At 47.4% G+C, this 26,095-nt stretch overlaps 1 protein-coding gene across 1 annotated transcript; it reads right to left on the bottom strand.

Annotated features, from left to right (window-relative positions):
* Positions 1–768: 768 nt before the first annotated feature.
* Positions 769–4,540, bottom strand: TFF2 (trefoil factor 2). The gene is made up of 4 exons (XM_054187976.1): positions 4,455–4,540; positions 3,337–3,479; positions 1,579–1,728; positions 769–838 (listed from the first exon to the last, which is right to left on the bottom strand). Exons 1-4 carry the CDS (start codon positions 4,538–4,540, stop codon positions 831–833), a joined length of 387 nt encoding a protein of 128 aa, XP_054043951.1. The 3' UTR covers positions 769–830.
* Between the last annotated feature and the right edge of the window lie 21,555 nt (positions 4,541–26,095).

Raw genomic sequence — 26,095 nt, 5'->3', positions numbered from 1 at the left:
AGTACCCGAAGGGGGCCTACAGGAGAGATGGGGAGGGACTCTTTATCAGGGAGTGTAGCGATAAGATGAGGGGCAACAGTTTTAACCTGAAAGAGGGGAGATGTAGTTCACTATGAGGGTGGTGAGACACTGGGACAGGTTGCCCAGGGAAGCTGTGGATGCCCCATCCCTGGCAGCGTTCAAGGCCAGGCTGGATGGGGCTTTGAGCAGCCTGGTCTAGTGGGAGGTGTCCCTGCCCATGGCAGGGGGGTTGGAACTAGATGATCTCTAAGGTCCCTTCCAACCCGAACCATTCTGTGATTCTATGATTCTATGTCTTGAGGGGAAAAAACCCACCAAACCCACAGCTGTAGCCATATAAAGGGAAACTCTGAATATTTTCAGTATTCAGAAAGGCGAGTGGCCGGTGTAAGGCCACATATCAGCTAACAAATGCAAGCAGTCATTTGCAAGTATGAAGTGTAACTAACACAAAGAGCTGAGTGCCATGTTCCTTTCAGAAGTGTTAGTGATTTCTCTGTCATCGGCGAGTTGCTAAGATGCCGAATTTCCTGGGAAACAGAGAAACACACAGCTGTAAAATAAAGATACCAGAGAACTCACAAATTGTGTCTTAGTTCTTTTATTACAGTGAAAACCTGCACAGTACTAGCCTACTGAAGGAATAAAAGCTGCAAGTAACTTTTCATCAGAAAGGAGTCGATCCAAGGTAAAAATGACCTAGAAATCATAGCTGTTGCAAACTGTGAAGTCTGAGTTGGGACCTCTGGCTGTTGTTTCTTGTTGGAGCAGGTCCAAAGATTGCAAGGTTCTTGGTGGAAGTTTCTCTTTTAACAAGCTGGGGAGGTAAAGAGGAGAAGCAGATTAAGGGACGTGTTTTCTCCACGAATTACACAAGGTGCTAGGAAGTGTTTTGCTCAGATGCAGGACGTCAAAAAGGCAATTTTTTAGCAATTGCTTCCCCTCTCCGCTCCCCGTACACGTGTTTCCTAACTGCGATTCAGATCAGTAAAACCAAATTATGGTTAATTGTTCCCAGTGCAAAATACACTGTGGGGTGGGTTAGAATTGGCTGAGGCTGTTGGTTATCTACGTTAGATATGCTGAAAGGTCAATGCTCATTAAAAACACAGAAGCAGGGGAACAGAAATTTCCGCAAGTGTTTCATTCCACCTTTCTAAAGCAAAGCCTTTTATCTCTTGTGATAAAGTAGATATGAGTTTGGTAGCTGCACCTCTACCACCGCGTTAGCCAAGGGCTTGAGCTCACACCTGAGCCCAGACTCGCTGTTCAGCCACGTTGCCCACAAGTCCCTGTCTCAGATGCATCAGTAACACCCACCCTCGGTGCAAGAAGCCAGTCGTTTTAGGGTTTAGCCATCTTCTCCCCAGTCACACCCTGGGTGAGGAAGACCTGCACCCACACCAGGATAGGTGAGGAGACCCCATCCTGCTCCATCCCTCCCGCGTGACCTCCCACCACTCCAGGGCACACCAAGCCCGGGCACAGCACGGACCCTGCCAGGGGCCGTGGTGCACACACGGGGATGCAGGGATGATGTCTCATGCAGAACGTTACCTTCCTCCACCACACGGTGGTAGAAACACCAGGGGACACCGGCGGGATGTGCCCTGAAGCAGCAGCCCTTCCTTTCACAATCCTTAGCTGTGATGCCGGGGAAGCCGCAGTTTATCCTGGCATAGGAGTCATTGGGACATACTTTCCTAACTGCGTAAGGCGAAAACGAAGGAAGGAAGGAGGCTATGTTACTTTATGTTCCGTTTACCTGGCAGCATAATTCATAAATAAAAGGCAGGCCACCAAGGTGAGATCAGTGAGTGAACATGACAGCCATGATAACCTTCTCCACACCCATTTCAGGCAGCAGGTTCACCCAAATCCTTACCATGCCTGTTAGGCAAAGCTAAAGACCAAGGGGTAAGGAATTGCTGCTGTACCTCAGGGGTCAGAGGGGGACAAATTTTCCCCCAGAAGTGCCTGGCAGACAGCGACCCAGCTTTACTTTTCCTAGATCCATTAATGGGGTCAAGAGCTGAATGTCTTCCATCACGGTACCACAGACACTGACCTCGGAGCAGGGTATATTCATGACCTGACCCAATGCTAACCCCAGAGAGCCTGGATAATGTGGGGAGAGGAAAACCCAGCCTCCCCTGCATGCCAACTTGAGATATGGAAAGGAGATAGGTCATTTTGGAGGAGATCACAGCTCATCCAGGCAATTTAATGTAAAATCAGAGGTAAAGAGGTTATACCACCCGGCCTGAATAATTCAGTTTTTCCCTCCTGAAACTCAGTTCTGCTCAGAAAAGCAATTCTATGAAAATGACACTGTAAGCTGCTGCCATTCATTTTTCAAGATTTTCATGAAATGCAAACAGTGTTCAAATGCAATATTATTTTTTCCTCTGACACTTCTGAGCCCTCTTGGCCAATCTTGATTCATATCAAATTCTTTTACGGGGTAATGTTGCCTTTGAACCCTCAGTTCCTTTTGTTTCACCTGTACATCTGCTGAGATTGCCCTGAAGTTCTCCTCAGAAGGCGTCGGGCAGTCAGCCCAGCGAACATAGCTTACATTCAGCAGTTGTGTAAAATATACACCCAGCCCTTGAAGGACTGGGAGAGCAGCTCTTACCCTCTCTGAGAAAGCAAAGGCAAAAACTGGAAGCAGGAGTTTAGAAGATTTAGAAGGAAGAATCTACTGGAGAAAAGGATTTCCCCTGGGATATTTTGATGTTTTCATTGAATGAAGACTGGGAGCCAAAATGGGAGAGAAAATAAGAACCAAGTGGCACCAATTCCAAGTGGAATTATGCTGGGAAACAGGAAGGATCTAGCAATTGTCAAAACAGGCTAGAGAAAAGAGCAAAAAGCCTAGAAGAAGCCAGAAGTCTGTGGTCTTTTGCACAGGTGCCAAACAGCTACAGAGGCACTCATCTACTCAGGACTTTGACATGCAGTGCTAAAGTCCTCCTCAGCCACATAGAAAACCCACTTAAATAAGTGCTGAGGATCCCTTGCTCTACTGATGAACAAGACCACAAATGGCAGTGAAATGGGTTTAAATAATCAGCACGGGTTGTTTGATAACTAGAAGGCTGAAGGGAGAGGAAATATATTTTGTGAAGAGGGTGAGATAAAAGACTGATGGGTAAGCAAGGTTTGACTTCGTGTTTTGCTACCAGTGGTCTTCTAATAGAGGTTTGTACCAGCTTCATTGCCCTAAGAAGAAAAGCAGAGCTGCTCCCCGGTTGTACACATTTCCACATAATCAAACACAAGGTAAACCAGTGTTTCTGGCAGAGCTATTACCTCTCCTTGGTTTAGGAGCAAAGCACCAGGGAACGCCGGGGACTGAAGCGTTGAAGCAGCACCCAGCTTTCCTGCACTCCGCTGCTGAGATTCCCGGGTAGCCGCAGTTCCTCCGCTCCCTGGGGGCCAGTTTACATTGGCATCTCGCTGTTCGGGACAGAAGTAGCAAGTTACTGGCTGTCAGTTTGCACACTCGTTAGCGGAGGTGCATTTGTCAGGTGTCCACTGGGAATAACGATCTTTCCCTAGACAGTCCATCTTTGCAAGTGTACCTTTTCTGTCGCTTGCTAAGACCAGAACTTGTGCAGTTTAAAAGCTGCTTTTGAAGTCCCACCGATTTCAGGAAGGGTTGTACTTCACCCTTTGAGAATCTGTGGTCTCACTTGCAGCCCAGCACAGTGGGGTCTGTGGACTTCAAATAGACCACATCAAATGGTAAAAACCCATAACTTCAAATGTCATGCTAGGAAATGCTCATTGCTTTGCCCATCTCATGTGAAGAAAGAAAGAGTTAAGGGTCCAGTAGATATCCAAACTGGTGTAAAGATACAAAATCTTTGCATTCTCGTCAGGTGACTATAAAAACACAGGATTACATGCAAATAGTTGTGGCTACACTTTCAAAATTTTAAGTCTACAGCACAGTCATCTGCAACCAAGAAATTCTGGAGATGGTCCTAGGTGTCTGTCATTGATTTACTCGCTTTCCACTTCCTAAGTTGTCTAAATGACTTGTCTTTTATTGAGGAGGCAGATGGACTCCTTTGAAATTGCATTCATGTGGCAAAGTAGCACAAAATAAATATCGTAAGACTAGACAAAGCTAGCTCCTGTTCCAGTCCTGGTCTGTTCTAGTGAGCTCCTGGGCTTGTCTGTCCCTCTGCCTTTGCAGCAGGCTCCTGGCTATACCACCAACAGGAGACTTCAGCTGCAGTCTTTTTTTTTTTTTTTTATTTTGCCGTAGATTTCTCTGAAAAAATTAAGAAGTAAACTCCAGCTTTGGTAACGGTACCAGAGCAAGACGTTTGCTGTATGAAACATAAACTGGAGACGTGCTCTTGCCACAGTTACAGTCAGCAGGGTGAGGCCCACGTACATACCTGTGAAGGCAGCAGTACTTACTTGGTAATGTCTTTCCCTCCGCCAAGGTGCTGAGGGCTATGACGAGGATGGCGGAGAGCACACAGATCACTTTGAGATCCATTGCTCTTGGAAGGTGGGTGGAGGAGAGGTGCCGCTCTCCCTGGGAACAGCTCGTTTTATACGCTCCTCGTGTTTGCCTGGGGAGGTCTGATAACATTGTTCCATCCGATGCTTCACCCAGAGGCTGGGTTTTCTTTTGTTTAATTAGGAAACGTTGACATGCATATTTTGATATGCCTGAGATAAATTCCTAGGCTCCCGTGAGCTATTGACCACGTATCTATTACGTACTTACAGATACATATCTATTACGTGATCCCATAATCTATTAAACGGACGCTGCTAGGTGCCTCTGGCAGCCCCAGTTGATTTCATTGCCATTAGAGTATTCCACACCTCTGGGCAGCTTTAAATGGTTACCACTACTGAAAAATATGTACATATATTTCCTATCCAAGTGTATCTTTTCTGCCTCGTTTTCTTCCCTGGCCTTAAGGTTTGGGTTATGCTTATTCTCACAGAATCACACACAGAATCACAGAATGGTTCAAGTTGGAAGGGACCTTAGACATCATCTAGTTCCAACCCCCCTGCCCTGGGCAGGGACACCTCCCACTAGACCAGGCTGCTCAAAGCCCCATCCAGCCTGGCCTTGAACGCTGCCAGGGATGGGGCATCCACAGCTTCTGAAATGAGTCAGGCAGGGGGGCTGGAGGTGTGATACCTCCAAGCTTCAGGAGAACACAGGGTAAACCGCGCACCTGAAGAAATACGTAAACACAGAAAGTGGAAGGTGTGACAGTGAAATAGCGAGCCTGGCTGAGGCCACTGTTCGTTTCCACACTCGAGGCAATTTGCATCAGTTCGAAACAGGAAAAGAAGGTAAGATTAGGAAAATAACCCCAAAACCCAAGAGGCACACCAGCATAAAGAGACTTCAGAAAAGAAAGGAGAGTTTATATACGATCTCAGCCTGACCCACAGGCACTGTGCTCACCCAGGGGTCGGACCCAAGTGCCCTAGACAATATTTTGGAGTTGCTGTCCTGTGCAAGGAGGAAGGTCAGGCTCCTGGAGCAGACTCCCTCCCAGCCAGCAGGTCCTGCCCCAGGGGGGCTGTGGCAGGGGCTGCCCCCATCCCCTCTGCCTGGTCCCCAGAGCAGCATATTGCTTTGTATCCCGTCCAACACCAGGGGCACGTGATTTGCCAAAAACAAACATCCGAAGCACTACATTTGACCTCTTAATTTCCCAATTGCTTTTCTCCTGGTTTCAAAGGTGGCCTCTAAGATAGTCTTTGGGCTGGTTTAGATCAACGGGCCTTGGGACTTGGACTGCACCGTGAGGCTTTAAAAAATCTAAAAAATCTTCCTTTTGGACATTTTTCTACCATTTACAGTAAAGTTTCTTAACGTCTGACTACTTCCCAGCTCTTGAACACAAGCAGAGTAATGCCAGGAAGGGCGAGACAAGGAGCGAGATGGTGGGACCATCTTTCCACCCTGCCCAAAGGAGGCACCCGCAGAGCAGACAGGGCTGGCCACAGCCCCCATGGTGCTCTGCAGCATCCCTTTTCCCATGGGAAAACCGCCAGGGGATTCTTCCTCTTCATCACCAAAAAAGGCATTCAATGCATATTTTGATCTTGGACAGAATTGTGCCTTCATGCCTTTGATTATTGTATATGAGTTTTGTTTGTGCCTGCTTCCTTGATAAAATAGAAAGCGAGAACTTTAAACTTCTATAGTTGTGTTTTGAACGTAATTTATTTGTTGAAAAGTATTTTGAACCCTGTGGGAGGGATTTTGGTCTACAAGGGAAAACATAATAGAGCTCATTTTCCTGCTGTTTAACTTATTTAATACTTTACGTACTTCATTTATGTCCATCCCTATTTAATATATTGATGGCACTTCTCACTGAAAGGCAGGATTCGTAAACCAGACATTTTGTGTATCCTTCATTTTACAAGATACCAAGCTGCAGGCAGAAGAGGACTGTGTTCCACCACTCAGCTGTTCATATCATGCCTTTTACCTCCATCGCTGGGAGAAAATGTCAGACTTAGAACTTAAAAATCTGTTTTTCTCCTTACATTCAATGTCAACAGTGCTCCAAATGCCCATCGTGATGCCTGGTCCAGTGAAGTAATTTTTCCATCAGCTTTCTTCTCTCAGTGCAGGGGCTGAGATTGGCTGAAATGTTGCCCGTGCAGGAGAGAAAAGCAGTCATCCCAAGGGGGGACCACGCTGCTTTCAGACCTCCATGGAGTTCTCAATGTATTATCGGCCCATCGCGTGAGTCAGGTGAAACTGCTGATAACGTTCCTTCCTCCTGCTTCTTGCTGGACATTAATTAAGTCCTTATCTGTTGGCTGTCACCTCCTGGGCCCGATCCCAACTGCGTGCACAAAGGCAAATCTACCACTGAATTTTTGCTGCGGAAAGACCATTTGATTGGCATCTTAAAACAAACACACTGAAAGAAATAAGCTGCTTGCTTTCTGCCAGCAGATTACTTTAAGGTCTTTAATATGTTTATATAGCAAAGACTTGAAAATTATCTGGGGTTTCCCTGTAAATGCATGTCTTTCCCTGAGGCTGGCACCTACCTAGACCGTTTTGGTCACTCGGCGTAGGGTGCCCAGGCTCTGCGAGCACCCGTGGCCAGAAGGGGCTTGGAGGGCTCCTTCCTCCTCTCCAGCCTCCACATCCTCCCTCATCACCCTCCTCCCATCCCACGGGGTTTTTAGCTAAACTGTGGTGCTCTCCTTTCCTTCCCAGCAAGGAAATGGAGAAATTACCATGGCTGGTATGGACTTTCTAGCTGCAAGTCAGCAACAAGCCGCAACTTTTTATTCTGATATTGCAGAGCTTTTAAAGAATGTGGGTATTTAATTTTTTTCTTTTCACTTAAAATCAAAGAACCAGCAACCAACAGTACAAGTTAGTTTTTCATCTTAAAGGGAGTTTTTTTTCCTAAAAGGAATTTGGTTTTGTGGTTACTGTTGGTATGAGTGCTGATCTGAGAAATCTGTCATTGGGCCAACACCACCGCACGTGAGCCCACAAAATAAATCCCAAGTTTTGAGTGCTCCCTAAAACAAATATAAATAAAAGATACATTTATTAAACTAAATAAAAGAGGAAAAAAAAAATCAGAGACAAAGGAGGAGGGAATTTTCAGCAATTTTGCTCCTTCCAGCTGTGCGAGGGGTGCTCAGCAGGAGGAGACATTCAGGAGCAGGGATAGTCTGGCACCACCACTTAGGTGTACCCCACTACATGCCACTCATTCACTGAAATATTGTTTTTTTAAGAATGTTTCTAGAAACCCTAGTAATGAGTAGTACTCTCCTCCCTTATCATCAAGCTTACTGTTTGCGTTCCTTCATGATGACCACTGGTGCCCTCCTATAGCTCCTGCCTTCCTCCATCCCTTTTTGGAGGTACATGGAAGGGGCAGTTTGGGGAACAGGCAGCTCAGGTGCCTGCTCTCCCCCACGCTATGGCCACGGTAGGACCACAACATTTAAAGCGTGTATTTTTCAGGGTGTACTTCCCATGGGGCCCATAGGGCCATATTGTGGGGCTGCTCTACCATGATGGGTGCTATGGGCGGTCTGTGTAGGGCACCAACACAAACCCTCTGTGTGTGTGTGTGTGTGTGTGTGTGTGTGTGTGCGCGGGCAGCTGCTGCTTCTTTGGGCAGGGTCTGGGATCCCAACATGGAGACGTTCATCGCAGCTTGCATCTCTGGACGAGATGCTGTGGCTGGAATTAGGGATGTGGGTTTCTTCCAGCAAGTCTCTTCCTTGTGTTTTCAACAGACACATTCCCACAAGCTGCTTGTCCTTGCAAGGCATGGTACAATGTTGAACTTCCTTGCTGCTCCTGTTAAAACCTGGAGAAAAATTAAATAGAGATAAAAAAAGTAGGGGACTTGGTTTGGAGCTACAGGTTTCTCCATGCCTCAAGGATCCTGGGCTAATGGCAGAAATCATTCCAGTCCTCCCCAGTCCCTGGTGTAAATTAGAGTTACCTGGAGGCTGAAAAACTTGTAATAGGATCTTTAAGCACTGTTGCAGTCAATTCCTAATGTTCCTTCCTGTTCTGAGCCTGTAGTCATTTATTTCTGTGCCAAACACATCTGGGAATGGGAATTTCCAGAGGGCAGCAAAGTCGTTGGGATTGTGCAGGAAGGAGTGTGCATTTGAACAGAAGTGAAAATACCAGGAAGAGGTTCCCAGTAAGATTTGCAACTCAGCGCCTGTAACAAGCATCATGGTCTCAGATTTGTATTTGGCTTCCCTAGCAGAGGTTATTCTCTAGCCCACACAGGAAATCCCCATGTTTTTGAAGCTTAAAGGTCAATATTTTGAGAGTGTGTGGGAGGTGTCTTAACCATGTTGTTTTTAGATATAGGTCTGTTGCAAAACACACTCGAAAATTTTGTTTCCCACATAGCAGGCAGGAGCTGTGCGGCAGCTTGGAGATATCCGTGCAGAGTGGTGTGAGCTGTGCCCCTTGTTGGGCACGGACTGGGGCTGGCTTTCCCTTTTTCTATCAGGGTGGCCCCCATTTCAGAAGCAATCAGCCAAGCCGTGCTTCACGGGGAAGCTTAAAGATACCACGTCGGGAGAAACACAGCTGGGCCTAGCTACAGTGCATGAGACTCAAGCTTGAAAGTGTGCATGTTGTTAAATGCAGGTTAAAATATGGGACGGGTGAGATTTTGGAAAAATTTAAACACTTGTTTATATACGTAAGCCCCCAGGGTCCAGCCAAAGGTTTTGCAGTTCTCCCCTTGCATGGTTGCTGCCTGGCTTACTTTTGCAAGCCATGCTATGGAGAAATCTGTTGCACAAAAACATCAGAGCAGGGGCAGATGTGTGTCACTAGGGAAAACAGGGGAGGCATTTAGAAGGTTTAGAGAGGAACTCTGTGTGTGACCCTCACCTACACCAAAGTTTGGCTATAGATTCCTGCAGCAGGCCGTGTCCCACCACACTTCTCGTCTCCCCAGGCTGCTAAACTTACCCTCAGTGGAACCAAAATCTGAACAGGTTTTGGAGGAAAAGGTCTGGAGAAGGAACTACAGAAAGAGGAAGAAGCCTTGAGCTGTAAAGGAAAAAAAAAAAAAAGAAGAAAGAAGAAAGTAGTAGGGATAAAGGGATAAAAGGTACTATACAGTCTCTGACTACCTGTGTTGTGTAGAGTGCGTTGATCCATGCGTATGGAGCAGTTGGGAAAACCCTGGCATTTCTGGTGTAAACGAGGGAGGAGGCTGTTAGCCTCCCATGTATTTTAACTAGAGGAGTTAGCACACAAAAGCCCTCAAATCAGGATGTTATCTGCCTAATAATGCTGTGGCTTCAAAAAAATTAATAGAAAAAACCATATGTGTTAATTCTGGGAATGGCCAGTTCAGAGTAACCATTGCGATTCACTGCTTTGACAAACATACCTCCCTGAGATACAATAACGCACGTGTCAAAACCAACTTTAACCTGATGTGTACAGACTCCTTCAGGAGTCATCTGAACAGAAGTGAAAATACCGGGAATATGTCATTTCTACAAACCACAGACAGTGATGGAGGAGGGCTTTTGTTACATTTCTGTGGCCAACATCCTTGCACAAGGTAAAATGAAAAAAATAATTACCTGAAGTTAATGAAATATATAACTCAGCGCTGAGTCAGACCTCAAAGCCTGAATGTCAGCATCCAATACATTGCAAAAAGTTTTGGTTGCAACTGCGAAAGTCAGTGCCGATTTAGAAATACGGACCCAAGCCTATTATTTTTCCCAGTGCTTCTGGGTTGTCCAAGCAGCACGTGATACCTGCATTGCCAGCATTCGCCTTTTTTTTTTTTGTGAGCACCAAAAAAACACCAGAAAATGCTTATTAGTACTCAGGTGAGGTGGGGACCAGCCTGTGGAGAAAAGGACGCGCTGGCTGTAACCAGCAAAGCAGGGAAAGATGCATTTCATTTATTTTCTAGACCTCATCATTTTTGCAGTGACCGAGAGAGGGAAGATCACGTTCAAGATGTGGCCATTGAAAGGTCTCTTTATCTAGTGATTGTGATGCATTCCAGTTTACCACGGCCCAAGCAATAAAAAAAGCCCAAATCCTGATCTATTACGTTCTGAAAAGGGAAACATACAAACCAAGGCGACTTATTAAATGGAACTTAAAGGAAGAGTAAAGTGAGTGAAACGTTCACAAACAGCAGGGTGCTATTTAAAGACACAATATAAGGGAGACAGTGCAAATATTTGCCATCAAACAAAAAATATGAAAAGGATGTCCTCAGGCACACGTATATACCCAGAATAATTAAATGGCAGAGTAATGGAAGCTACTAGAAGAAAAAAGACTTTTTTTTCAAAGCCAAAGAAAGAAAACAGAAAACTTCCCTGCCTGCAGGAAAGTAAAATCATAAAGAGGTAAACAGATAATTTCTTTTAAGATAGGAGACAAAGGTCAGCTATCACCACGGAGAGAAGAGGATTTTTGTTGTTCAACTTATTCATAATCGATTGGGAAAGGTTGGTGAATAATTAGGCGATGAATATGCTGATGATTCAGAATTATTTTTCATATTTTTCAAAAGTGCAGGTAACTGAGGACTTGCAGAAATATCTTACAAGGCTAAGTGACTAGGTGATAAATGGCAAATGAAAGTCAGAGTGGGTAAGTGCAAAGTAAAGCTCAGGGAGGAAGAGTAACCCAATTATACAAACACAAAGATGGGCTGCAAATTAGCTATTGTCACTCAGAGATCTTTGTGTCACTGTGGACTGAATATTCAGAGTGTCAAAAAGGCAAATTGAGTTTCAGTAGTCATTAAGAAAGGGCCTGAGTACAAAGCAGCAAACATAATTTTGGTGCCATCGCGATCCCTGCCGCTCCCATGCCTGCATTGCTCTGCAACGTTGTGGTTGCCCCAAGCTAAGAAGGAGAAAGTGTAATTAGAAGAGATGCTGAGAAGAGCCCTCTGGCTCATGGGAGCAATGAGCTATGAAAAAAAGATTTTGAAGAGTGTCTTAGAAAGTAAGGTGCCACAGGATCAAAGGGGAAATTTTCTCCTGGATAAATACCGGGGTAACAAGCAGAGGGTGGGAGCCAGTGGATGGTTTTCACTGTGGGGACAGGCCATGAGGAGGCTCCTGCAGGGAGCTACACTGGGACCTTTCCAGCTTAACAAACTCATAAACCATCTGGAAGGGGAGACGAGAGGGTAAAATTTGTTGACAACACAGTATTTCTGTGGTGGCAAAGATACAAGCCAATTGCTCAGATGGATTGTGAAAAATTGAATGACTGCAGAATAAGATGGCAGATGATGCTTAATGTCCGTAAATATGAAGTGATGCACACCTGGGAAAGGAGCAATCCTACCTTTTCAAATAAAATGATGGGCCCTGAGCTGATTATGATCACTCAGGTACGTGCAAGTGCAACGCAAGTATGACATGAACATATGGAGGACAACAGTTTTATGAAAACGCCAGCTCAGTGCTTAGCAACCGCGAGAAAAGCAAATGGCAGATTAACAATTATTGGGATAGAAAATCACACAGATTCACACTGTTATGCCATCTTATAAACCCACCGTACTTCCACGTTTTTCAGGCCGTGTTCTCAATTTCCAGCCTGTAAAATGTCCCGTGACGGGGATGGCAGTGTGGGACAGCATCACACCAGGACTGACCGCGTACACGAGGTGTCTCCAGGCTGTGAGGTCTGCAACTGTCACAAGAGGCTGAGCTCATTGTCTCATCTAATATAAAAGTCTGACCGCCTGAGTGGCAGGTTTAAAGCATGTGAAGGAAGACAGTTCTTCTCCGAGCATGTGGGTACAATGCATTTCAGCTGTGGAGCTCCCTTCTGCAGAACGTTGTGCATGCTAGAACTTCACACAGATCTGAAAAGCAATTGGATGAACTCAGAAGGAAACTTGTTTGGGGCTGTTAAACCCCCAAACTATATATCTATCTCAGGAAATGTATAAACTGCACATCACTGGAGGTTGGAAGAGTATTCTGGGGGAGTATCACTGCCCGTATGACTACTCTTGCTGCTCTTGAGGACAGGACATTGGCTGGCTGGGCTTCAGCTAATGTTACTCATCATTTCTCAGAATACAACAACCAGAAGGCATTCAATGAAATGATGAGGCAGGGGTTGTAAATGAGAAGTATATGGGGCAGATGTGGTGCTTAGGGACATGGTTTAGTGGAGGTTTTGGCAGTGTTAGGTTGATGGTCGGACTCAATGGTCTTAAAGGTCTCTTCCAACATAGACAATTCTATGATTCTATGAATCTATGATTGTATTCTCCATAGTCTTTCTTGAAGTTTTCCTGGAAGCACCTGTAACTGGCCATGTACGACATGGGGAATGGGCTAGGGATGGCTTTGGCTTAGTCTGGTTGGTCCTATGATTTCATCATTGCATCTTTTGATTTTCATCTTTTTTTTTAGGAGCATCTTTTCACACTGTCCTTACTTGATGAGTTTAATCATCTGGTGAAAGTCTTGAGCTCAAAACCAAGATAATCTAGTTTCTTTTTAATACTGAATCTGGTAAAAATATCCCAGTTTGGAGAACGGAAAATGCCGTGAAGAGTGGAGTTTCACAGATGCTTCTGAAACTCACCAAAACCCAAAGCAAACCCACCCCCTGTGGATCAGTTGTGATTACCCGAAGAAAGACCCCAATCTAGCACCGCTCATGAAGCTGGGAGGGTTTCTGAGTGTGTTGCCTCCCTTGGTGACTGTCAGGAGGGAGGGATGCTCGCAGGTGCAGGGAAGTGCATCGCCCATGGTGCCACCAGCAAGGGGTATGAGGAGGCCAACACCTCTCACCTGTGCCCGGGACAGGGGATGGGGGAGGCACTGAGGACCGGTCAGCAGCTCCAAACACTGACGCGCTGAGGGCAATGGCATGGAGCAGCTGATAAATATTGCCTGTATTGTATCATTTTAGCATAATTCACTCATTAATGTCAGAGCACTTGGTAACATAAATAGGAGCACGCAGGGGTAGGCAGCCATTAATCCTGCAAACTAAAGGTAAATGTTCCCCTTTTATTTTTCTTGCAGCTTCTTAGAGCGGACTGTGAACTCCGGTTTTCACCTTACATGTCAAGGACTGAATATTATTCAGGACAGATGAGGAAAAAAAAATAATCTGTAGTTCTCATTTCCTACTACGAGAACAGTGGGTGATCAAAACTTTGAAAACCAGGCAATGCAGGCAAAAGGGTTGTGAGGTTATTTTGGGCACAAATAGCTAAAGAGATAAATACAAATGAGTAATTCTTGAAATAGGAGAAGCAGGAAACCTGGGAAATAATAAGTGAGCCCGAGACATCATGTGGGAGGAAAAGGTCATTTCAGAGAAGTTTTGCCCTAGCCATTTCAAAAGCAGGTAGCAAAATGATACTCTCTAAACTGCTGTCTCTAAATAACGGTGAGGACGGCAGAAGGCAGAGAGGGAGGTACAGTGTGGCAGGGTCTGTAAAAAAATTAGAGGGCAGAAAGTGACCTGGACTGTCTGAGCTGAGCTGCTAGCAAAAATTACCTACTGTTGTGGCAGAGAGGAGTCAAGACAGTTGCTGCTTTTACAAGTTTCAGTCATTGCACTTTTCATTGCTGACAGTGAGTGGAGGAAATACTGGCCGGGAAGTGTTTCTTCTGTGCCAATTAGATGTGGTTAAAAATAGAGGGAGAAATATTAAGCTCTAATGTTAGCAAGAGTATACAAGGATTAATGGGAAAATTACTTCAGGGGAAAACCATCTCTCTATATAGTTAAATTCTTCAAAGGAGTTAACAAAATAATGAAAGAAAAAAGTAGAAAGTAGAAAGAAAAAAGTAGATGTTTCAAAAGAAAAAAGAAGGCTAGCAATAGAATTCCTCCGAAACCTTCCTTTTATGGATTTTAAAGAGAGTGAGCACATGAAGTGAACCGTGAAGTTTTGGCAAGAATCAGAAAAGGAGAAAAAAATATTTTCCTCCTCTTGAAACTAAATAATCTTAGTAAGAACATTTTTCTTCACTGCGTTTTTTATAATATGTTGCTGCAGGTGAGAGAACTGCAGAATCCACAAAGGTCTTTATCTCAGGTCTAGACGAACATGTTGGTGGTCTCCAGCTGGGATGAAGGATGCCACGGCAGATGAAATGACACCTGAGGCTGCCCTTGCTGTGTCCCAACACAGCTTACCCAACAAAAAGCTGATGCTTACCCAACCAAAGCTGATGCAACCTGCTGGACTACAGCTCAGGTGCAAGAACTAGATCAAATGCACTCAGCAGGATTAAAACATTGCTCACTACAGTTGGCTGGGATTTTTTTCAACATAAAGTTTTGTCAGGATGAGTAGATTGAAACAGAAACTTGATGCCTGCAAGGATTGCGTTGGCAAAACACCACCACGACAGTTCTCCCCGGTCTGAAGGTGTTTTGGGATGGATTAGACAGCAAGCAAGAGAGCTCTCTGTCAGCTCAACAAAAAGCCATTTGCAACAGTTCGTGGAAGGCAAAATCCATCCGGGCTTTTGAAAAACCCCAAAATATCACAGTCGGTTCATGAACTCCTGAGTCAGGAATTCCCAGGAGCTGGGAGTGTACTAGACATGAATGCTTGCCCCCTTGTTGTGACCATGGAGGCTGGCGTCTAGGGCCAAAGGCAGCACAGCTCTGCTCTTTCACACTTGTTGAGGAGGTGGCACCAGCTCAAGTCTTTTCCCCTTTCATATAACGCCCATCGCAGATCTGTGAGATGAAGTGAGAGCTAAAGCCAGAAAAATCCTTTAATAGTGAGAACATACAGCCTTTGGGTGCAAATAAGAAAGCAATCAAATTTTGATGATAAAAGATACTGTTCACATTTTCTGTGTATGTCACACAGACAATACATAGCCCAGGAAGACGCTGTCATTGGATCACTGGATTAGATCCCTCATTTGTAGCACAATAAAGTAAATTATCAAACACATTTCTGTCCACAGTAGCAAAACAGCAACTGATTCATGCCCATAAATACAGGGAGGAAAATGTTAATATTGCAGTAAATCAAGCTGCTTCTATCTCTATCACATTTTGCTTTTCAGAAGTGAGACCTGAATTGTCAATGTCTCTCTGCTAATGGAAAAATTCTAAAACCTAATTAAAAAGTCTCTATTCAATGGGCTGGGGAGAATTTATAGCAGTGAAACTGTCTGTGTCAGACAAATATGCTATTGATAGTCCTGTGGGAACTAATGATGAAGGGACTACAAATAAGAATAGAGAGAGAAAAAGGAAATGGGCAGTACGCTGGGCGCCGTTTCAGACAGCTGGGTGCTGGTGCGTGGGGAGGCCGAGGAGGGGAGAAGGCTGGGGGCATGTGCTGGTGTCAGTGCTAACAAATGCCACTCTGGGAGAGGTTTTGGTGGGAGAATCGGAGGTGTCCTGTGGGCTTTCACCTTGTCTCAAGGAAGGGGCTGCATCTGTGGTTTTGGTTAACCAAAAAGGCAGGAAACCATCCCACTAGGCATCACTGTCTGGTAACATCACAGATCCCTCCCGAAGGGTGAAGACAAATACTGAAACACAGCACCAGACCATCCTGGGACACTCTGCTTTCTCCAGTGATGTTTGGCGACCTCGAAAGTCAGGAAACAGGTAGCTGTTTCCTGACAGCACGTGCCATAGCCTGGCTCGGCTCCAGCTCCATAGGAGGTTTTTGGGGAATTCCAGGGCCTGCTGCTTCCCTGGGGCTACCCCAGGGCCATAGGGATGCTGGGGGTGACCTGCACCCTGGGCTGAAGGAGGACACCGTTGTAGATGGTGTGGACAATTCTGCTGGGCTCAGCTGTGTGTGTGCCTTTGGCCGTCCCCCGCGGCCGCAGCACTTTGCAGCTGAGGGCATTGCAACAGCAGCACCCGTTGCGGATAGGAGGGCCAGCACGGTTTAATTACATATAAACTGGAAGAGGAGTTTCTTGTTGCCGGAACACACTGTTACTCCTTTCTACAAATGCTGTTTCTGGGTTTTACTCTTGGGCTGGTTGGACTTTGTTCGGAGAAGTTCAAAACCCCTTTATTCATCTCCTTGACAACAAAAGAGAGCTTTAGAAATGTGGAGAACATGAGGCCCCTACAAGAAAAGGCCTGATTTCTCAATAACAAGCCAGGTGCCCTTACCTTCCTGACAAATGTCCTTCTCATTAGGCAATAGGATCAGCCACTTTCACCTAATGCGCATTTAATTGTTTGCATTAAGGAGGGCCACCTGCAAGGGCAGAAACTGAGAGGGGAACCATGTGAGTCAGAACGAAGCCTCAGAAGTTGGGAGACCCAGCCAGGTGCCCTCACCTGAAGTTTTCGGGGTTGGGGGTTTTTGTCTCATTCCTTCCTCCAGCCTGGACTGGATGTAAATTCCTGGCTCAGTCCCTTTGCTCTTTTAAAATACTTTTCTTTAGTGAAACTACATTAGTAGTAAGAAAAAGCTCTGACAATAATGTAATTCAAATTATTTGTTGCCACCTATACAGCCCCTGGTGTTTGTGTTGGGATTGATTCAGAATAACTGTTATTTAGTAAATGCTTTGTTTGCCATTCTTAACTGTATCTTTATGTAAACTTTGATTAGATCATACCCTGCCCGGATACAGGAGCCAATGCGCCGGTCAGAAATTCTCAGTCAGAGGTTTGCTTCCCATGCTGTAACTAAACTTGGTCATTGTAACTGCATAATGTAATGAAATTGTTGCTACTTTAAAGACTAATTTGGTAGTTTCTTCGGTATCACCTTAGTCTCAGAGATTTTCTGTGTTCAAAACAAATGATCCCTATTGTTGGCCCTTGGGAAATGCAGGCCTGGAGATGCTGTGAAGCAGAGGCCCCAATGAGATAAATGCTAAAACGCTCCTGAAAAAATACCTTCCAGACTGACTTCATACAGGAGATGCCATCAGGCCAGCTGGGAGGTCCTGCAGAAGGAAACCTTGGCAATGAGGCTTGATCCTCTCCTGAAAGAGCCTGTCTGGCCACAGGGGGAGCCAGGAAGTTGAGCTTCACTGGCTTTAGATGGCCCCAGGGTCAGGGCTCTAGCTCGGCACGAATGGTTCCCATTCATGTTATGTGGGTCATCCTAGTGCCAACAGGACTTTCTGTTACTGGCCTGACCTCATTCACTTCACCTTTTAAAAGAAAGAAAGAAAGAAAACAAGTTCATGTAATTCTTGAAGAGACCAATTCCCATACTGTGGTCGTAGCAAAATGGGTGGATAAGGATAGGATGAGGACAAACTGCTTTATATGCTTCATCTGTCACCTTTATGTTCCTCTATGATATAGAAATGCAGGTCACAGAATCACAGAATGGTTCGGGTTGGAAGGGACCTTAAAGATCACCTAGTTCCAACCCCCCTGCCATGGGCAGGGACACCTCCCACTAGACCAGGCTGCTCAAAGCCCCATCCAGCCTGGCCTTGAACACTGCCAGGGATGGGGCATCCACAGCTTCTCTGGGCAACCTGTTCCAGTGTCTCACCACCCTCAGGGTAAAGAATTTCTTCCTGATATCCAATCTAAATCTCCCCTCTTTCAGCTTGAAACTGTTACCCGTTGTTCTATGACTACCCTCCCTGATAAAGAGTCCCTCCCCATCTATCCTGTAGGCCCCCTTCAGGTACTGGAAGGCCGCTATAAGGTCTCCCCAGAGCCTTCTCTTCTCCAGGCTGAACAACCCCAACTCTCTCAGCCTGTCCTTATAGCAGAGGTGCTCCAGCCCTCTGATCACCTTTGTGGCCCTCCGCTGGACCCGCTTCAACAGGTCCGTGTTCTTCTTGTGCTGAGGACTCCAGAGCTGGATGCAGTACTCCAGGTAGAGTCTCACCAGAGCGGAGTAGAGAGGCAGAATCACCTCCCTTGACCTGCTGCCCACGCGTCTTTTGATGCAGCCCAGGATGCGCTTGGATTTCTTGACATAGGCAGTAAAGCCCCTCTGCAAGAAAGGAACACAAGGAAAACAGATTTCGGCAGGTGCTTTACCCCACTCTCTTCCCATACAGTTAAACTTAGAATATGTCTTTCCTCTCCAGTCCTCCGTACAAAGCCTCCTGGGCCTAAAAGTTAGCAAAACTGCTTTTGAAGTTCTCTTCCACGGGCTGTAGGGTAGGGTTAATTATCCAGAGTCGAAATCATAGGAGCAAACCCCTTCTGAAAAGCAGGATGCTTGCAGGAGATGGAGTGGGACGGGGTCACGGTGTTTGTATTTGGCAGGTTCAACCCAGTGGCCAGCACACAGCTCTGCTGCCCCAGCCTTTGCCCAACACCGTGCAGCCTGCAAGAGAGCACAGCCAAGACCGCAGGCTCCCGACTTCTGGGGCTGTCAGCAGACCCATTTGCTCCTTGAGCTCTCTGAGCCTTTTTTCCCCCAATTCCCCTGAAAACACAAGTGTCCACAGGTCAAGCGGCAGAAGTTCAGCTCGAACTGAGCCACAGGGAGGGCAGAAGCTGCAGCAGCCGTTGCTGGACCCTCCTTGCCCATCCTTGCTTGCCCACAGCCCTGGGCCTGGGGCTGTCCCTGCCCCAGGAGAGCTGCTGCAGCTCCACAGAGCCGCTCCTGCCTTGCCAGCCCGCAGGCCTGCACGGAATAATTGCAAACCCACGGTTTTTCCTCTCGTCAGCAATTTTGGGACAGGAAATATGAAGGGACTAATTACCGGAGACAGAGGTCTTTATTTTTACTTTATAAATTGAGCACATTTGGACCTGGGAAGCGCTGATCATCCCGAGCGCTGTGCCCTGCTTTGTGAATGAGCTTTGTGCTCCCTCTTCTGGCACACGGGCCGGGAGCGCAGGGGGAGGAAGAGGAGGGACGGTGGTGGTGGTCCCCTGCAGAAAGGCTGCTAAGGTGCTTGAGGGTGCCAGCAATGGAGGACCCTGCCTGCCCTGAGCCACTCTTGGCCCCGCTGCCGCCAGCCCAGCTCCCCCCATCCATCCTCACCCACCCGGAGGGGATTCGGCTCCTCTCCACAAGGGAAACCACTCGCTCCTCTTTTGACAGGAGCCTCCTGCCCCAGCTGCCGAGGTGCAGACCCCGGCGGGAGGGTCTTCTTAAGCAGAAACCCCACTGTGTGGGTTGTGCTGGGGAAATGACCCTCATGGTGTGCTTTCTTGTGGGTTTGGGCATGCCAGAGTCCCTGCGAGCTTTGCGTCAGGGCTCGATTTGGTTGTCTGCACCCCTAGTGCCGGCTGCAGTACCCCATGGTGCCTGTGACGCTCCTGGGTGCTGGTCGGTATCACACAGGACCTGGGGGGGTTGCTACAGGGCACCCAACACCCAGCTGTGAGTGACCCCGTCCAACTCTCAGCATCTCTTTCCCAGTCATGGTTCCTGCTCACAAGTGACCCAGTGCTGCGTGTTTAAATGGTTCCTCTGATCCAAACACCAGTGGTCCCCAAGGGTCATCCTCCTGTTTCCCCTTTCCCCTCCCTCCCTCCACCACCAGCTGAGCACACCCCCGCCTGAGCCACCCCATAGTGCTCCATCTTGCTGCAAGAGAAAGAAATCGATTGTTACTGGTTAGTCCGTGTACTTCATGTCCTCGAGATACAATTATTTCCCTTTGGCTTGGTCCAGTGCGTGGATAACCCTCAGTTCCTCCTAGCACTTGCTCGTGCTCCACAGTTGCGGTCGCTTGGAGGAGGAGATCTCTACTATTGGCATTTGCCTCCCCGGTATTCCCAAGTGCCTCCTCCCATACCACAGCCCTGGTAGATCAAGCATCCATGTTGCACCACACCACAGGCTGTCTCCTTAGGAGGTCCTGAAGAGAAGGTTGCATGTCACAGGGCCCTGGTGTCAGCAGAGGGGAGGGGAAGGAGCAGCCTCTCCTTGGCCCCCTGTTCATGTCAGGGCTGTACCTGCCCTTGCTGCGGTGCACGTTGGCAGGTAGCCAGCCATTTACCTATATGCCACATAACTGCTTTCCTTCAACCCGTGGTGGTGTGCTATCAACCAGAGAGCAACCGAGCTGCAGGTGGTGTGGTGTTTCATTGAGCCTGGGACTCATTCTGCAGGGTCCAGCATGGACCTTACAGTGCAGCAGCCCCAGTGCTGAGCCCTCAGCACAGCACAGGTCTGGAAAAAAGCCATGGCCACAAAGGTCTGTCATTAAAAACTGAGGAGAACTGGCAGCGCTTCTGGTGGATACTGACCACCTGGAGACAGGTCTGAAGCACCAGGGCACAACGTGAGATGGTTGGGTCAAAGCAACACATCTGTTGTAGAGTATTGTGATGACTCTGTGGCACTTAGAAACCCGTGGTTTTCGCTTGCTTTTAGGTGCGCACCACATTAGATGCATTTTGTCTAAAGCAAAGAATAAGGTAAACGACATGTATATAAATCTATATGCCACACAAACATATACATACATATACATACATGCGTTCATATAAAAAAACCCAAAAGCATAGAGATACATAAATATTTTTTCTTAACCAATCAATGCAGCCACTCCAGGGTTACATTTGATATTTGACCTGCCCAGCAAAATATCAAATGTAGCGGTGAACACAGAGGTGTTTTGCCTTCCACTATAAATAGGCCCAACAGGGGTCAATCCTTTAAGCAAAGTGCTACTTAGTGAAGTAGGTTATGGTCTTGGCCTGCTATCAGAAGCGGAATATGCTAATCTTCACAATTTAATAGTTTCTCGCTCTTCACGTTAGTCCCTAGCACCTGTCTGTGCATATGGCCGTAACACTGCTGTGCTGACTGACGTCCCTCTAAACGTCGCCCGAGGACCCTCCGAGGGGTGACGCTGCACTGCTCTGCTGCCCCGTGGAAACAGCCTGCTGACAGCGGTGGCAAGTTGTTAACATCAGGCACTAAAAGCTGATTAGGTGTAAACATGAGGCAGGGGATGACTTAGCCGTAACGTGAGACCGATGCCACCAAAACTGTGGGCAATGTGTCAAGGACTGTTTGTGTGAAAAGCGAAGGGGGGTCATGTGCACCAGCGATGATGGTGGGGTGCCTCCAGCCACCTCCGAAGCAAAGCCAAGCCTTTTCCCCTCCATCCACTGGAAATGCTCTGCTGCAGCTGTCTCGCTGAGGATGCCCCAGGGACTAGAGGTTAAGCCGGAGCTACTTGCGTGGTCCGGAGGTCTGAGTCACAACAGCCTCTTGCACCCTGCCTGGGCACTAACACCCTCAGCAGGAATCTTTCTTACAGATTTTGTAGAGTACAGCCCGTACATATGTCGGGCTGCAACTGCGACCGCCCAAGAGACCCCCTGACTTACTTGATGGCTCTCCTCTGACAGAGGAGATGAAGGCACCTGCATAAAGAACATCTCTGAGCTCTGTACAGCAAGGATTATACAGGATGATGCCGTAGAAACTTATTTAAATAAATCTTACTTATATTATTAACAGTAGATTAACTAAACATTTAGAAAATCTCATTGCATCTGAATATTGGTTTGGTTATGGAGTTCATTTGGCTTGGAGAATGAAAATTGATTAAACCTTTTGTAAAGTAATCCTTTGGGGACGTTCTCAATGCCATTATATTCTTCCTGATGTCACGTACATAACGGAGTGAGGGGCACCCATACACTATCTAAAAGCAGCTGCGTATCTTCACTCCCTGAGTCTCTGCTAGTAGAATGGGGCTGCTCCCTTTGAGCTGCTGAATGGTTTAAACCCAAAAATAAATCTGCTTTTCATGAACTCAAGAAAGAAAAAAAAAAAAAAAGAAAAAAGATTTGCAGTAATTCCTGAACAGATTCAGAAAAATGTTAGTTTTGAGCTGCTCAAAAAGCAGCGCTGCTGGGAAAGCAGACCTGCCTGCGGCTGCGCTACCACAGCTAGGAGAAACACAAATCACTGGTGTCCTGATCTCTCCTCTCCCAGCTTCTGACAGGAACAACATGGGAAATGTCTTCATTTGCTGTATCCGTCATGCTTTTCACGATCCCATACCAAATCATGTTTTACCTCTGCACGTAGCTTTGCAACTATGAGGATAATATTCTTTTAATGTCTAGTGTATCTTGATAATGAGCAAGCCCCCCATGAAAGATGTTACTTAGCAGCACCCCTTAATAGCGCAGGCTCATTTCAGGTGGCTTGGTTTTACACCCGGTACAAGTGCTGGATGCTGATATGCAAAATCCTGCGCTTACTCTCTGGGGTGCTGCTGAGCCCCACAGCCAGCTGGGTGGTGAAAAGCCACAGCAACATCTTCTGCACAGCTGCCCTCCGTCTAAAGACTTCAGGCAGGATGTGTGTCCACAGCAAAAAAAGTCACTTTTGAGGCTTTTGTTTTGTATCAGTTGTGTTTGTCCAAACACTCCCATTTACATTTGCCTGAGGAGGAGCTTTTTGGCTCTTTTATTTTTTTTTAGTCACTCTTGATTAACGTTTTGTTGGCGCATTTGGTGTCCTATAAACGGGCAGGTGGCTGACCCTGGGCAAAGGCCCATCGTTTGAACGATACCCCGTTCAGTGTCAGGCCTGTGGGGTAGGGAGGTTTGACCATCAAATCAGTCATTCTCACCACTGCTAGCCTGGCTCTCGTTTATCACCGGGTGTGTGTTCTGCCAGTTGCTAAATAAGTTATCTTCAACACAGTGAATCACCAAGTCAATGCGTTTATGTGTGTGTACAGCAATATTTTTTATTTACTTCTTAAATTATGCAGGTGACGGGGAGCCTTCAAATAATGCTCAGTCCAGGGACAAAATGAACAGGGGCTGCAAGTGCTGGGGAAAAAAGCAAGAAATGCGGTTTCTTCTTTAGTGAGTACAGAAGCACAGAGACAAATGGGAATGGATTTGCAGAGGGGCTTGTTATTACCCCTCCTTCCTTTTAACAGTGTCTGGTAGATATGAACTCCCAAGTAAATGGCGGGGGAGCAGTCGTGCAGCCCCTCCGCTCCTGGCTCTTGACACCTCGCTAGATAGCATACACAGCTTGTCTGTAGCACAGGGGAAAATTGAGATTGTGGGTCAGGTGGAGCTGCACTTCTCTCCTTCATGCTGCAAAAACATCATTAGCAAAACAGCCCGGAAGAAGTCAGGTTCCCGCGTGTGTCTGTGGTTTCTGTTGCTTCCCGTAACAGAGGCTGAAAAAAGGCCTTTAAGATACTGCGCTCGCTGCAGTTGCAGGGGCTCTCCACAGGGACTGATAAAGCCTCCGTCAGCATTGCAGAGCTGGGGACCTCCCTGCTGTAAAAGGGGTGCCACACGGTGGCTTGCTGCCCAGCGAACCCAGAGGGGTTACAGGGGCAGGTACAAGCCGCGTACAGGCAGACCCGGGGTACAGGCAGCACTGAGTGAAGGCAGCCCTGGGGTATAGGCAGCCCTGGGTGCAAGAAGCCCTGGGGTACAGGCAGTCCTGGGTACAAGAAGCCCTGAGGTACGGGCAGTCCTGGCTGCAGGCAGCCCTGGGGTACAGGCAGCCCTGGCGTATAGGCAGCCCTGGGTGCAGGCAGCCCTGGGTACAAGAAGCCCTGGGGTACAGGCAGCCCTGGGTGCAAGAAGCCCTGGGGTATAGGCAGCCCTGGGTACAGGCAGCCCTGGGTGCAGGCAGCCCTGGCAGGGCTGCAGGAACCCTTCTTGGAGGGAAGCTGATGGTGTGGGCTGAGGGGTTCCCCTGGCTCCAGGTGGGCGCTGGCCTCCTGGGTCTGTCCCTGCTCTGTCGTAGTCTTCACACCTCAGCGTGTGTGTGTGATTTATGCGATTCCAGCAAGTGACAGATCCCCCGTGACACGCAGGTCTCCGTGAGGATGGGTCTCACAGTTTTGTCCCCGGTGCCTCCTGAAGGGATGCTGCCAGTGCTCAGAGGACATCTGGGAACAGCAATTGCCGCTCTTCCCTCCAGCTCACCCATGTCTCAGGCAGGGATGAGCAGCTTCAAGTCCCATGGGGGTTGGTGGTCATTTTACCAACCTACTGCAACATGAAGGGGAATTAATTAATGATCTGGAGCAGCATTTCTGAGCCTCCAGTCCCAGTCCGTTGGGGACCAGTGGGTGATCTGCACAGCAGCTGCCAACAAAAAAAGGAAAAAAACTCTCTATAAATATGAACACATCCCCATGCATATAGGTGGGTGATCAGAAAAAGGAAACTAGCATAAATAACAAAGCATCTCTACTTGTAAATAAAAAATCTTTTTGGGTGCATGGTGAGGGGTGGTCCCTGGCTTTGTTTAAAATTGGCCTTCAGACTGAAAAAGGTGGGAAATGCTGATCCCTGTGTAGCACACGTGCACTACATCTGTCATTACACAGCAGGCAGGGCTGCCAGCGATAAAGACCTTGTGTTTGCCGACATATAAACTGGGATGCTCCCAGTTTGCTCTGCCTGATGGTGACTGCCCGAAGTAGTGAGATGTGCTGTGCCTGTGCAGCCACTGACCTAGGCTTGGCTTTCTCTGTAGAGTCCAGTCTCCACTAAACACACTCTGTGGTGTTTCTCCTGGGCTGTGAACTGGGGGAGCGACAAGGTCCTGGAGGGATGCTGGAAATGAACCACAGCCATAAAGTTCTTAAACTTTTCCAAGGCTTTTTTTGTTTTGTTTTGTTGGTTTGCGGGTTTATGTTTATTTTCAAGCCCATCTGCCATTTTGAGGCTTCTTTGCTTACTCCCCTTCATCCAAGAAGACAAACATCCTGAAGGCTTGATTCCCCAAGGCTGAAGGATGAGGCGGCCCAAGGGCTTGGTTGCCCAAGGAAGGAGGGGTGCATGGTGCCTGGGGGTTGTGGCCACCAACGGGGGCTGCGTGTGGCCCCTCTCCCTGGAGCAGGGGACTGGGCTCTGCCGTGCGTGGGACCATCAGGAATAGCATGAGGATACCCAAGGACTGACCAGGGCAGCGTGAGCAGAGGCTTTGCCCCAGGGGATGAGGAGTTGAGGAAGAGGAAAGACTGCTACCTTTGGGAGGGAATGAAGGCTTGAAGCTCTCCCATACCTTGGGGATACCTGTGGGGTTTTTCCTTTTTTTTTGCAAGCAGGCAGCACCTCTGCCCTCCTCCTGCCTGGCTTCCAGGTCCCCTAATGGCTCCTGAGCCTGTGGGACATTTTAAATAAACTTGAGGGAGAAACTGGAGGAGAAACTATTGAAACACTCCTACCAGCTTCTGACAAGTTTTGGGCAAATTTGCAGCTGGGAAGAAGAAAGAGACCTGAACGACTCTTAGGGATCCGGGGGGTAGAGAAAGCAAAGGGCTTGTGAGGCAAGAAAGAGGTCTTGAGAGGTGGAGAGGATCTAGGGGTATTGCAGAGGAGGCACTATAAAAAGCAGGGATTATCGTGGTGTGGGTGGACATGGGGACGCAGAGCCACGGAGGGACAGGGACACAGAGCCTGACCGTAGCCTCCAGCTGGCACGGCCGTGCCTTACTGCTGCAGCAGGGAGAAGGAGGAGGTGAAAAAAAACCTCAAGTAGGTGATCACCTTCCCCTTCACTCTTGCTGCAGCCACAGTGCAATGAAGTAATTTCCTTCAGGAGAAGCTTAGCTTCCATTTTCTTACCAACTTTAAGGTTTGCTTAAAATTGAGCTATCTAATGGGTATCTGCACGTGGCTGTA

Source organism: Rissa tridactyla, chromosome 1 (assembly GCF_028500815.1).
Source record: "Rissa tridactyla isolate bRisTri1 chromosome 1, bRisTri1.patW.cur.20221130, whole genome shotgun sequence".
NCBI classification, from domain to species: Eukaryota; Metazoa; Chordata; class Aves; order Charadriiformes; family Laridae; genus Rissa; species Rissa tridactyla.
The sequence above is the reverse complement of the archived record's forward strand: the minus strand, read 5'-3'. Positions and strand labels throughout refer to the sequence as shown.

Coding starts and splice junctions, on each gene's coding strand:
- TFF2 (XM_054187976.1), bottom strand. CDS start 4,540: ATGGATCTCAAAGTGATCTGTGTGCTCTCCGCCATCCTCGTCATAGCC. Junction 3,480..4,454: donor GGAAAGACATTACCAAGTAA/GTACTGCTGCCT, acceptor CCGAACAGCGAG/ATGCCAATGTAAACTGGCCC. Junction 1,729..3,336: donor TGCTCCTAAACCAAGGAGAG/GTAATAGCTCTG, acceptor CGCCTTACGCAG/TTAGGAAAGTATGTCCCAAT.